At 33.3% G+C, this 15058-nt stretch overlaps 1 protein-coding gene across 1 annotated transcript in view; it reads right to left on the bottom strand.

Annotated features, from left to right (window-relative positions):
• Window positions 1-15058, bottom strand: part of LRP1B (LDL receptor related protein 1B) — a 1542074-nt gene that overhangs the window by 418778 nt on the left and 1108238 nt on the right. The window contains exons 34-35 of the mRNA XM_081143443.1: window positions 14066-14191; window positions 12447-12578 (exon numbers count right to left, since the gene is read on the bottom strand). Coding sequence (XP_080999569.1) covers window positions 12447-12578; window positions 14066-14191 — 258 coding nt within the window. The remainder of the gene's footprint in view (window positions 1-12446; window positions 12579-14065; window positions 14192-15058) is intronic.

Genomic DNA, 15058 nt, shown 5'->3' with positions numbered 1-15058 from the left:
AGTATTTGCCTGATTTGCTTCTGGACCAGGGCCTTGGAAAAGCAGACTTTGTTGTGCATCTTGGTCCTGTCCAAATGCACCCAGCCCCAACAGAGGAGACATCAAGCTGAGGGTTGTTGATAGTTCCAAACAGGGTACTCAAAGCCAGTTACAAACTGTGTCTGACACTGGCCTGCACCAGAGACCTTCCAAAAACACTGAGAGTCCTAGCAGGACTATCTAATACAAAGTAGCAAACCCAAATGGGCAGCCAAAATGGGAAGACAAAAAAAAAGCCCCAAATAAAAGAACAAGTGTCCAGAAAAAGAGCTAAATGAAAAGGAGATAAGCAATCTATCAGACAGAGAGTTCAGAATACTGATTGTAAGGATGCTCAATAGCATAAAAAAATATATGGAAACTATGAAAAATGACCAGTCAAAAATGAAGAATGACATAGCAGAAATGAAGAATACATTGGAAGGAATAAACAGCAGATTAGAGGAAGCTGAGTATCAGATCAGAGAATTAGAAGTCAGGGTAGAAAAAAATCACTCAATCAGAGATCCAAAAAGAAAAAAACAATTGAAAAACAGGAGGACGGTTTAAGGGAGCTGTAGGACAACATGAAACATAACAATATTTTCATCATAGAAATACCAGAAGAAGTCAAAGTACGCAAGGTTTAGACAACCTTTTTGAAGAAATAATGACAGAAAACTTCCCTAACCTAGTGAAGGAAAAAGTCACACAAGTTTAAGAGGCACAGAGAGTTCCAAGCAAGAAGAATCCAAAGAGGCCTACTACCAGGCACATCATAATTAAATGCCAAAACTTCAAGACAAAGACAGAATATTAAAGGCAGCAAGAGAAAAGCAAGCTGTTACCTACAAAGGAGCTCCCATAAGGCTGTCAGCTGACTTCTCAACAGAAACTCTACAGGCCAGAAGGGAATGGCATGAAGTATTCAAGATAATGCAAAACAAGGATCTGAAACTAAGACTACTCTATCCAGCAAGGCTATCATTCAAAATAGATAGTGAGATAAAGAGCTTCCCAGATAAAAAAAGGCTAAAGGAGTTTATTACCACCAAACCAGCATTGCAGAAAATGTTAAAGGGACTGCTATAATTAGAAGTAGAAATAGAAGCCTTTCAAGAAATGTTAAAGGGACTGCTGTAATAATAAGAATAAATAGAGAGAGAAACATAGGCATAAAGAATTAAATTGGCAATAAATAAGGACCTATCAATAATAATCTTAAGAACTTTAAGTGAGAGATCAACAGCAATACAGTCACAGTTGTGGACTTTAACACCCCACTGACTTCACTGGATAGATCTTCCACACAAAAGGTCAACACAGAAACAATTACTCTAAATGGCACACTAGATCAGATGGATTTAATTGATATTTACAGAACATTTCACCCAAAAACTGCAGAATATATCCCCTCTCAAATGCACATGGGTCATTCTCAAAGATAGAGCACATTTTAGGACACAAAACAAGTCTCTACAAATTCAGGAAGATTGCAATCATATCAAGCATCTCAGATCACAATGGTATGAAATTAAAAATCAACTACAGTAAAAACACTCAAAAACATTCAAACACATGGAGGTTAAATAGCATCTTATTAAACAATGAATGGGTTACCAATAAGATCAAGAAAGAAATAAAAACATTCCTGGAAACAAATGAAAATGAACACAAAACAACCCAAAATCTATGGGACACAGCAATTCAGTCCTAAGAGGGAAGTTCATAGCACTGCAGGCCTACCTCAAAAAGCAAGAAAAATTTTAAGTAAACTATCTAACCCTACTTAGTAAATTATCTAACTTAAAGAAATAGAAAGCTCTCCTGTAAAGCCATCTGGTTCAGGGCTTTTGTTTGATGGGTGTTTTTAAAATTACGCTTTGATTTCATCAGTTGTTATTAGCCTATTCAGGTTTTCTGATTCTTCCTGATTCAGGTTTACATGATCTCACTCATATGTGGAATCTAATAAACAAAATAGACTGAGGAACAAAATAGATTCAGAGACAAGGAAGCACGGAACAGACTGATGAATCTCAGCAGGAAGGTGGGGGTGGAGGAGTGGGTGGGGAGAGATTAATCAAAGAATTTATATGCATATATGCATAACCCATGGACACAGACAATAATGTGGTGAAGCCTGGGGAGGGGGGGAGTAGATGTGGGGTGGAGGGGATCAATGGGGGGAAAAGGGGGATGTCTGTAATATTTTCAACAATAAAAAGAAATTTAAAAAAAGAAATTTGAGAATTGGAAAAAAAATCTATAAATTCAAATCTGAGCCAAGTGAGCTAAAAACATCAGCTGCTTTATCACTGAAATAGCATTATGGGAAAACATTTAAATGAAACAATAATAAAGCTTTAGTTACATTTTAAGTAAGGTTATTAATAAGAATCACCAATAAATCTTAGCTCATTTTCCTACTATTCATAACAATATGTCTAGGTAACAAAATAAAAAATTTAAATCCTTTTATTTGGGGTTTAGAATATTGCTTTTCATATATAATTAGAACCTTGAATTACTGTGGAATCATGAATTATTTTTAACATCTTCATATTTAATTTGTAAGGAAAGTGGTAACATAAGCTTTCTTCTGTGAACATTTATTTTTCTCCTGAAGAAAAAAACAGATTCTATAATATAGTCAACTTTCTGTGTTCAGTCTATGAATGTCTAATTCTGATTCTGTTCACATAGGTTTAGATGGCTGTTGCCCAAGAAAATAGATGGTTTTAAAAATTAGCCTGTAGGTTATTACTGTTTAAGCTGTTAATATGGGAAGTTGAATAGTCAGAAAACTGGAAGGGTCCCAGAGAATTTTTTTTTTTCCGAAGAGTTGGTTTATTTAATTCTTTAAAATACCCCAGAGCCAGAGATTTATAACCCTAAAGTAATCTAGTCTAGTATTTAATACACTGATAATCAAGTACCAGCTCTTCTTCCATTTGAGTTTTTTCTTACTTAATTTACATCTAGCTCCTCTAATTTAGGCCTCAGTAAAATTAAATATAAATAAATAAATAAATAAATAAATAAATAAATAAATAAATAAATAAAATTTTAGTCTAAGTCAATAAGTTCTGTTTTGTTTTTAAACATAGTCTTAGATGAATTCACTGACAAAATGCTTTACCCATACCAAATGATGAAAGAGAACATGCAGTCCTTGGAAGATTTGCATAATTGCTCTTGTGCACCACATTGGACATAGATAACTGCCAATTGTTTCTAAGTACTTTGGAACTCCCTTCCTGGTCACAAAACTCTGGGCAGGAACACTTGATGCAATATTAGAACTCATTATAAGCATAGTTAACATTAGTAAACACCCAGTCTGCATCGGTGATGAAAAACAAAATAACTACACTGATAATTCTGTTGGTGTTTACCCATCTTTGTATCTCCTGGGAAATCCTAGACAGTTATAAGCAATTTCTTGAAAGAACTTTCAATATTTGGGAGTGGATAATTCTTTGTTGTGGGAAACTGTCTTGTGCATTGTTAAGTAGTATCCCTACCAGATATCTACTCAGTAGATGCCAGTAGCAATTTTCAGTTGTGACAACCAAAAATGTTTCCAGATATTGAGAAACATAATCTGGAGTGCACAATCACCCCCAGTTGAGAACCGCTGCAAGAAATCTACTAAGTTTGATACTTAATACGAGGACTATTAACTATCTGTCATCCCAAGCCTGGCCTTATAAACTCCATACACTGAATGGTCAAATATCTCTGAGCTTTTGCCTTATATAACATGTTCTGTCTTGTTGAACACTCTTTCATTCTTGGAATCTTTCTTTTGTCTTATTCCAGCATGGTGGCGTAAAGAAAACTAGAGTTTAGGGAATATACATATGTTCAAATCCCAGCTTTGTCTCATCCCATCTTCAAAGCATCAGGCAGATGATTTAACCTTTATCTTTTTTATTTTTTCTGCCCAGAGGACTTTTCCAGGTATTCAATGCTTAGTATTTATTGGAGGTAAAATGGGATCAAGACCATGATCTTGGTGTTTCACAATAATTCATCCTCACTTGGTTTACACAAGAGTATAGAAGCTGTCCGTACAGGAGCATCATTGATAACCTAAATGAATCATCAAAATTCATCTCTTACAAAGCAATATGTGGGGATAATATGGATAAAACATCAATAACATTGTGGCCACTAATGATCCCTACCACAAGTTATGCATATCCTTCTCTAAATGCTTCCTTTGAGAGTGGGCTAGACCTAGCTTCTAATAAACACAATATACCCAAAGTGATGGCATATCACTTTTGAGACTGGGTTACAAAGGTCTGGCTTCCATTTTGTGTCAGTAATCAAATTTATTGTTCACTAGCTCGAAGGGAAGCTAGCAGTCATGTTGTGAACTACCCTATAGAGAGGCTCATGAGGCATGAAAATGAGGTCAATAGTCAGAGAAGAGCTGTGACTCTGTCAAACAGCCCACAAGGAACCTGGACAACCACCACATGAATGAACTTGGAAATGAATCCTCCCTAGTTGGGCCTTCTGATGAGACCGTACCTCTGGCCAAGACCTTGACTGCAGCCTCATGAGACACCAAAGCTGACCCATAGAGGCTTTAAAATAGTGTTTGTTGCTTGAAGTTGCTAAATCTTGGTAATTTGTTATACAGCAATAGATAACAAACAGTGGAATAAACTGTTTTTTTCTTTTTTCTCCTCATTCTCTCCCTCCTTTTAATGATGATGATCATCATCATCTCCCTCACTGTCCTCTCAGATGAGACTACACCACTAATCTCTGCATCTAAATTTAGCAGATCAATCCTATACCTAATTCATCGTTCCCCCAAACCCTGAACCCTCACATTGCCTATCATTTCCTCCAATCATAATTGCAATGGGATTAAAATTCTCATAAAATTATTAAGGATCTCATGTTGATCACTCCATGACTGGTTGTTCAATTCACAACTTATGTCCATCTCAAAGGCAACAACCCAAATGCACATCCTGAATGCAGAATTTAATTTGGGCATCCCAAAGCCACCAATTCTCCTTGGCATACATATCTAATTTCAAAACCCAGTTTCTTCATTGTTAAAATAATGCCACCTTCTTCAACAAATTATTTTGTTGAATTAAATGGCATAAATACATACAATTTTTCAAACCTTATTCCCATAATGTGGCAAGTGCTCAATAAATATCAAGATTTCTTGTAATGTTATTTTAATTATTTCTTCTTCCAAACCCTGTCTTCTTAACCCGCTTGCAGATAATTAGTCCCATTTCTAGGCTTTCTACTTCAGCCCTGTTCTAAAAATACTAAGGAGTTCATAGAAATAATTAGTTCTCTTGTCAAGTCCCCAAAAGGATCTTACTACTTACTGCCTCTGGATAAGATAAGACCAAATGATGAAAAGGAATTAAAGATCCGCTGCTTATGACCAGTCCAAAAACCAACCAAATAACTGTTCTTTTCCTCTATTAACTAGAAAATTGTCTGCTTGCTTAACAACTAATGATCAATAATCTCAAAAGTTGAATCATAGCTTTTTTTTTTTTTTTTTTTAAAGAAAGGGTTTCAAAAAGAAAAATGGACTAATAGGTCCTTGGTTTTCTTAAAATGGAGAGAATATACCTCTCTAGGGTTAAAGTTACACTTAGCAATATTAAGGGTATCAATGCACCTAAGGTAAAGAATACTTCTTCATAATCATTTAACATGTCAGCATATTCAGGATTGAGTTTCTAGATATAAACAGGTGCCAATCTGAGGCTCATAGTAGGGAGTAATTTGAAAAACATCCAAAAGATAAATCTATCTATAAAATACTTTCTTTAGATATCTTTAGTGGTAATTTAGTTGGATTTATGGTGTAGGGTTAATATACTATGCTTTGCTCAAACACACTTAGTAAAATAACTTGCCAATTTCTTAGCGACTACTAATAATTGATATGAAGTAGTATAACTAGTATTTTTGAGATTAAGGTTCTTGGTAGCTGAGTTTTGATAAGGAAAAGAGTAGAGAAAGATATCAGAGTATCAGATTGTGAATGTAGCTCTGCTGAAGGGAATCCTGAGCAGCTAAAAAAAATACAGCACCAGAGAGTGACCCAGGAAAGGGGAAAATGAAAGTACCTAAACACAGATTGGATGTTTCCTGTGAGTTGGTCTAAAGCTGATGCTGAAACTTTTCAATTTCACAATGAGTGCTAACTCCCTGAGAAAGAAGTTTCATGAGACTTGCTTACGTGATTGTCTCAGTAACAGAGAAAATCATATATATCCTAAATAAGTTTACCAAAACTTTAATCTTAATAGGCCATCAATGTGCATCTTCTGAGGCTTTTGGTTTCATGTTACTTATTGGAGAATTCAGATGTTTTACAAAATGTTGGTTATTTTTTATTTTATTTTATTTTTTTTATGTTTTGGGCTCAGAAATTATCCAAAAAAGACTTGTGAGATATTAACCTGTAATGCCTTATTCTATGTATATTTATGATATTTGTCTTTCAACAAATGTTGAAAAGTTTTTATTTTCTAGCGGTAGGTAGTACTTTACATCTTGAAAGATTTATTGGATGTGACCATCTATAAATACATACAGATTTTTCAGATGATTTGAAACTACAGTCTTGAAACAAGTTTGACATGACAATACAAAGTATTGGTTCACTGTCCCAAGAAAAAGAAGAAATTGAACCAGCCCTTAAAATGCACTTTGCAGCCAAGGAAATGGTTTTCATAAAATTGAACAAATGTCCCAAAGCAACAGTATTATATTTCTTAAGCTATTGCTGTTACTGACATAAAAATAATTCTTTCTATAATTCTTCTGTGGCCTTGGTTGATGACAAAGTGGTTACTAGAAAGTTTTTGTAAATAGCCTTTTTCTAAGCCTCCAGGCATAGAAAAAAGACTTTGACTTGACTGTCACCTGTTTCAATTATTAAATGGCTGTTAAGGTTACATGATTCAGTATATAAATCAAAATAAAACATGATCTTCTACCAGCAGAAATTTGCAGAAGTGCAATGTTATTTCATCGAGTCATGTGAACAGTGGTCTAATTAAAATTTGTTTCAATGCTTACAAATGCGAGATGGCATAGTGCAGAGAATTAGAAGTAGGATACTCTATTACTATTCAGCCCCTTTATCTCTTTTTGGATCCAGTTTTCTTATCTGAAACATGAAGGAATGCTACTAGATGTTATCACATGTTCCTCCTAGTTCTAACATTCAAAGCTGTACATAACTGTTGTGGGACTTTCAAAGAGAGAGTCTTTCAGGTAAATAGCTGACATTCAACTGTGTCAATATGGCAAAGATATTTTGTCATATAGTCTCCTTCAGTGATTTTTAAAATAGATGTTATTTTTTAGAAGAGTTTTAGGTTGACAGCAAAATTGAGTCGAGTTCCCATACACCCTTTCCTCTCCAACACACAAAGACTCCTCCACTATCAACATCTCACATCAGACTGGTACATTTGCTACAAGTAATGAACCTACATCAACACATCCATAATTTTAGATTAGGACTTATAGTTCATAGAGAGTTTACTCTTGGTGATATACATTCCCTGAGTTTTAACAGAGAAATAATGACATGTTCCTTCAGTGTTTTCATTGCCTTAATAACCAGATCACTATATGATGGTGTAAAAAGCATTACAATATTCCCCATAGCGAATGCCAACGAATGACATTCAAATAATGATCTTTTGATACAATCTTAAAAGAAAATCCCTACAGATCACCCTTTTATGCATTACCACAGAAACTATTCCTTGTTGCCTTTATCTTCCACAGCAACTGAGCTGTTCTGTTCTATAGCTAACAGATAGTAACCAATATTTGTTAGCACTGCTTGATAACTCACATTTGAACAATACAGATATAGGTTGGAAAATAATATAAGCTTGTGATTTTTAGATAAGTAACATTCTTTGAATGTCCTCTCTTCAAGTAATATTCTATTACCTAATTATTATGAGAAAGTAATAAATACCCCCAAGGTGAGTGTGGGGGGATGGAATAAAGCATTACTTAGTGAAGATCACATTACTCACTAGCGCAATGGGCTTTGTTTTGAAGGCTTTTCTCCTCAGAAAAATATATGTTTTAAAGCATCCAACACAATAATCACTCATCAGGAGGACTATCAGCTGGGAATCAGTGAGGATTTTCAAAGCTTAGTGTGTTTTTCCCGTGGAATGAGACTTCACCAGGAAAGTGGTAAGAATGCTTTGAACACTTTAAATCTAGCCACAGGGTCTTCTTTTTTCTGTGAGTAGTATCAAGAATTGCTTCATCTGCTGTAGGAAACCCTTTCACTTGCAGAATACTTAAATTCATTAGGACCAAAACCCAGCAAAGTTTGGGTTTGTTAATCCTCCAGAAATGGACAAGTTTAAACCATATACTTATCCCTGGAAACTGTGGTAATGAAATAATATTACATAAGTTATGACAGTCATACTTAACAAGTGACCCTCCTTCACACCACATCGTCATGATTAGAATATGGGGCAGCTGTGCCCTTCAAATTGTCATTGTTATATTGGATTAATCCTAAAGTAGGATTTCTGTCCCTGAGATAAATGTCATTAAAGAAAGAAAAGGAAATAAGATGTCTGCAAAATAGAGAAGGAACATATAATCAGGTAAACCATAAAGCCCCTGGTTAAAAATAATAATAATAAAAATTGAGGTTCACACATCAAAAAACATTTTTTCCATCTCTCTCAGGAGCAATCCAGTTATTTCCCTTCCTCCCTGAAGCAACTTCACTCTACAAAGTTGCAGAGCTTGTATTTTGTCTATAATAATATTATAAATCAAGTTGCTGACACTTATTCTGGTTCTAATACATTTTGATGACATGCAATTAGTAAAGGATCAGACTCTAAAGGAGATGGAAGCTGTTGAAAGCTCTTGATATTTCCACAACAACCATCATCATCATCATCATCATCACCACCAGTATTTAGTTGGTTTATTGTCTAAGCACACTGTCTGCTAGCCTCTTAAGTTTACATTTAATGACTTCAAATAGTTGGTAATTTTATCCTTAAATACCTGCTCTATAGACTATCGTTAGCATTATTATTATTAAGTTCATTTCACTCAGGAAGTTTACTAACCTACTCTTTCTGTCCCCAAGAAGATAAGAAACAACTATTATTCTACACAGATTACTGAGTTTACTACAGCTTCCACGACATTTTTTTGGTAAATATATATCACATATGCTAATTTCTATAATTTATTACTTTCCATTGTTAGTTATTGTTACTATATTCTGAGCACCCATGTATATCAGTGACTATGACAAACATTTGCACACATTGATTTAAATATTCCCAAAAAGTGAGAAAAATAAGCCTTAAAAAAAGAAGTAACTTATCCAAGGTCACAGAACTACAAGGAAGTGATTAAACTGGTATTAGAATCTAAGTTTCATGTGGCAAAACTCTGGCCTCTCCCCACTATATGTTTTACTGGCCCCTACATCTCTAATCCTTTTTGATTAAAAAAAAAGAGTTTTGAATTGCTGTTTTCTTATTGACAGAGATTTTGATAGATTCTTGAACATTCTAATTTTATATAACTATTCCATATGCCTACATCTTTTTACAGTTAGAAGAAATACATTTTCTAAATATAATTATCTCTCTAGAAATGAAATTTTAAAATATGGCAGGCACAATATGAAGAGCATGGAGTCTTAAATAATAACCGGTAATTTCTCCGCTGAAAAGCTGCATTGATGTCATTTATTGAAGAGGCTTTCCTTTCTCCATTGTACGTTTTTGACTCTTTTTTCAACATTAATTGCCTATGTATGTGTGGGTTTATTTCTAAGCTCTCAATTCTGTTCCGTTGTTCTATGCATCTGTTTTTCTGCCAATATCATGCTGTTTTCATTGTGTAACTTTGTAGTATAATTTAAAGTAAGGGACTGTGACACCTCCAACTTTGTTCTTTTTTCTGATTGTTTTAACTCTCCATACAAGTTGGATAATTTTTCTCTCTGTTTCTTTGAAAAATGCTATTGGGAAGACATGCAGATCGCCAACAGGCACAAGAAAAGATGCTCAACTTCACTAATAATGAGGGAAATGGAAGTCAAAATGACAGTGAGATATGACTTCACACCTGTCAGAATGGTTATTATCAATAAGACAAAAAATAACAAGTGTTAGAGAGGATGTGGAGAGAAGGGAACTCTTGTACAAAACTAACAAATTCATAAACACACACACACACAACAGGATGGTGTTTACCAGAGGGGAAGGTGGGTAGGGAGAAGATGAAGAAAAGAAAGGGGGTCAAATATATGGTGATGGAAGGAGACTAGACTTTTGGTGGTGAGCACACAATGCAATGTTCAGATGATGTACCATAAAATTGTACATATGAGGTACAATTCTAAACATAATGTACAATACCTGAAACATATAATGTAGTTAACTAACGTGACATCAATACATTTAATTTTTAAAAAGAAAAACTACCTTAAAATAAAATAAGTTTATTATTATATTAATAATTATTGGGAATTTAGAAACAGGGAGAGAACTATTCTCTGCAAAGAAAATGATCCTGTATCATGGCACATTATATAAAACTTAACCATTTCAGAGTTAACATAAAACTTCAAAGAGTAAACTCAACTTATATAAATAATCATTTTATCCTTAAGAAACAAGAGACTTACTAATGATCTAATCAGGACAGTTAGATCAAATGACTTATTTTAATATTTGTACCTCATGGAAATGTATCCAGTACTTTCAAAAATCATTACAGAGTCTTTATAGAACAAATATGTGATACCAGCTAAAACAAGGGATGATGTATATTTAGTAAAAATATATACATATATACATATATCTTTTCAAGAAGTTCAAATTTTCTCAGGTTTATACTTGCTAAATCTTATGTAACAGAATTCTATGGACTATGATGGTAGGCTAGTGAGCCTTTCATGAATAATAAGGTTTAGTAAAACAGCCTTGTTTGATCAAAAATCACACTGTGATTTTGGCAAAAATAACATATTACTCAGTAAAATAAGCTATATCTGTCCATATTTCTTTTTGGGAAAGAGCCTGTTTTAAAAGTAAAAAGTTTGCCTCTATTTGATTCCAAACATTTGGGACAAATAATTGACTTAAGAGAAGTCATCTTTGAATTATTTGTGAAGTTTCTTAGTAATTCATTAATTTCTAGCCAAGAATTTCATTATCACATGATTAAACAAAATGTGTTGGAACTGAAGGAAAAAATGAGCTTACTACTAGGAGTCCACATGCTGATGTTTAAGGATTTTTTTAAGATTATAAATCAAAGAACTATTTGTTTTTAACATTACATAAAATTAAGACTTTAGAAATACAAAAAAAAAAAAGTACTGGGAACAAGCATGTACTTCAACACTAAAACATTAACTCAGGAAGCATGTGATTTAGTTGGATGAGAGGTGGAGACATTTGTTTTTATAACTTTAAACCCTCATTTATAGAATAATAAACCTGAATATTATGAGAAGCATATCCAATGCTTATAATATCTGAATTTAGCAATTAGCACCCAAAACTTGTTTATTTCAATAAATTTGAAAGTGATATTCCCAATCACATATTTTTATTGGCCACAGCAAAATGCTAGTGTCCGATCTGCTTTATTTTGCTGTTTGCTAAACAAGAGAGTAGCGTAAACTTTGACTTTGAAATAACACATACTATACTGCAAAAGTAATTTAAAATGGCTTAGGGTTTATAATTGTTTCCATTATTTGGATTTCATTTGCTACCACCTGTATTAGAATAAAAGATAATCACATCCTGAAAATATTTTAAGTAAGATTATGTTTTAAATATAATAAATCAAAGTGTTTTATATATTTTTATATTTATAATTGGATAAAAGTAAAAGTCTTATTTGCAAAAAAAAAAAAAAAAAAGACATAAAAATGAAGCAACTAAATGCCAATCAAGATGTCTTAATTCATTTGCAGATCAAGTGCTAAACTTTAGGAGAAACTGACTTCTTTTTTTCAGGCAAAACACATATTTAGAACAATATTTATTTGACTTAAAAATGCATCTCCTCAGCGGTTGAGCGTCGACCTGGGATCCAGGCGATCCTGGGATCCAGGCGATTGGGGTTCGATTCCTAATCGGGGGTGTTCAGGAGGCAGCCGATCAATGACTCTCTCATTATTGATGTTTCTATATCTCTCTTTTCCTCTCTCTGAAATCAATAAAGATATATTTTAAAAAAAAGAAAAGAATCTCTCATTTGCTTTCCCAGTGCTCATGTTTGTTGACAACCAGGTTATAGAAGGAATGCTTTATATTACATCATGTTCAATAAATCAAGTGAAGACATTGTCTATAAATTATGAATAAAAAGCTATTTACCTGCATGGAAATCTATTCCCACAGCAAAAGACGTTCCAGATACAGGCATCAAAGCATCCGTTTTGTCACTTGGTTCCAGAGGTATTCCCCTGATTCCATCATGAACTGAGTACATGAGAAATGACTCTATACCTAGTTGAAAGGGGGGAAAAAAGTCCAAAATGAATATTTGACTTCAAAATTATTCATTAACATTGTTTTTAATGATCTAAATTTTAATAATTTTTTTTTTTTATAACCCCCACCTTTTTTGTGTGTTGTAGGCTACATTCTGACAGGTTAAAAGGTAGTTAGATTAGTTGTTCTCAAATGAGTATACCTCAGAATTTCCTGAAGGACTTGTTAAAACAGAACCCTGGGCCCCATCCCAAGGCCTGATAATCTAAATTTCTAAAAAGTAGTGATGATGCTATTGGCCTGAGAACCATAAACACTGAGGTAGATAATTCTTGAAAGCACAGCCTGGCCTCACGACCCCAATTCTCCCTCTTCTCCTCTAAAGCCAGAACGTCTCTTTGCTTGTGTATGATAATCAGTTCTGATTTTCGGTAACTGTATCAGTTATTTTTCTAATAGAGGTAGAGTTCTGGAATCTTTTTGAAAACTAAAAGCAAACCAAGTGCTTAATATTTGTTAAGATTTTGCTTTTTCAGGATCAAAAGTATGTCCTAAAATAAGAACATATATATAAGCTGACTACCAAAAGTCCGCATGATGAAGTTTATAAATTTTTCTAATACATCAGAAAATGTTTATATATACATATTTTCTTATTAAAATCAAAATGCTTAGGTCTAGATATGTCCTCACCACTGCCTGTGTGACTTGGACAAGCTAGTTAATTTCCTGTGACTCAGTTTCCTCATCTCTAAAAATGGAGGTAAGAAACCTGCTTCACAAGGTTATTATGAGGATCCTGTGAGTTAAATGTGTTTAAGGTACTTAGAGCAGTCCCTGCACATGAGTGCCATAAAAATATATGATTTTAAATAAAGCATATGTTGATATTAATGTACATATTTCTCATATAAGATGGGAACACTTTTAAAATAAAATTCAGTTGTAATCACTGGATAAAAATATTATTCTACAACCAAAGTTCTTTGGGACTAGTAGAACTAGAGTCTAGGAAATAAAATACAGGAAGATATATTTATTAAGTTCCTATTCTGAAGTGCTCTTCTCCCTCAGTTAAGCAAACCTGAGAACTCACATTCTCTCTGGTACTTTCTCTTAAATAGTTTTTGTTCATTTGTTTTGTTTTGTTTTGTTTACTTTCAAATAAACTACATCCGAATTAGATTTTAACTGTAGTGAACCAACGACTGTTTTTTACCTATTTCCAAGTTGAAGGTAGTAGCTTCTACTGGATTTGGTTAAAGGTTTGATAATAAAGTGTAGTTCCTGAAAATAACTAAAAACTTAGAGAGTTTTACAAGAACAGAGATACTTAAAATATTTTAGATACATTAGAAACCCTACATATGGTACTAAGTAGTGCATCATTGTCCTAATAAAAAGCTAATATGATTTTTTCTAATTTTTATCTGACTTTGGTTGCCTAATATCTGCATGGATAAATAAATACATCAGAACTAAGGTTTTTCAAAACCTTATACCTTGACATGACATGCGGTTCTTTTGGAGATAATATCCCATTGTACACATGCAAGTCCTTGTAGTTTCAGATGTTGGTAAACAAAGCTGAGAGCATCCACCATTATTTAGTTGGCAGGAATTGCTGCCTGCATAGAAGGAAAACAAACAAAAGTAACAAAATTAAAAAATATATATATATATATCATTCACTGTCAATAATTTGAACAAATATTTTGCTATTGTTGATTTCTAAATGCAGCTGTTTTATTTTGAATAATTTGAAGGAGCAGATTACAGTTGAAGTTTGTCTTTCTAAAAAGGTAACAATGCTATATTAAATTTATAGTATCAATTTAACTCTGAATACAACTCAGTGCTGCAAAGACTAGATCTTAATTGTTTCCACACACACACAAAATTGATAATTATGTGATGTGATAGAGGTGTTAGCTAAAGAGACCATGTTAACCATATTACAATATATGAATGTACCCAATCAACACATTGTACACCTTAAATTTACACAGTGTTATACCTCTATAATATGTCAATAAAAATAAATTACAGATAAGCAAAAAGAAATTGATTTGTCCTGAATATTCTCATAGAACTTTGTATTATTTTAAGATCACACAAACCAGAAAATCTTTATTTTTTGACTTTTAAATTTCATTTCAGTTCCATAGGTACTTTCTTTTGAAGATTATTTTAATAAATGTCTCAAATAAATAGCTGTTAAATTATATTACTAACTCAACTCAAAGATTATGCCATTGAAAGAAAGGAGGTATATATGTATTTAATTAACTTTTCAGAGCAAGGGAATACATTTTGCCATTGCTAGAAACATAATTCTCCCAAAATGTGTTCAAAGCACACCCTAAGAGTCATCTAATTAATTGGCATATTAATTCTCCTTACTTTTATGTAGTAGCAATGACAAATATTAGTCAGGTAATCACAGGTAGGCATTTTATGAAGATGTTCCATTGAATTTACTAGGCTCAATGTGT

Source organism: Miniopterus schreibersii (genome assembly GCF_964146895.1).
Source record: "Miniopterus schreibersii genome assembly, chromosome: 7".
NCBI lineage: Eukaryota > Metazoa > Chordata > Mammalia > Chiroptera > Miniopteridae > Miniopterus > Miniopterus schreibersii.
Note: the sequence above shows the minus strand (reverse complement) of the source record. Positions and strands in the feature narration are given on the sequence as shown.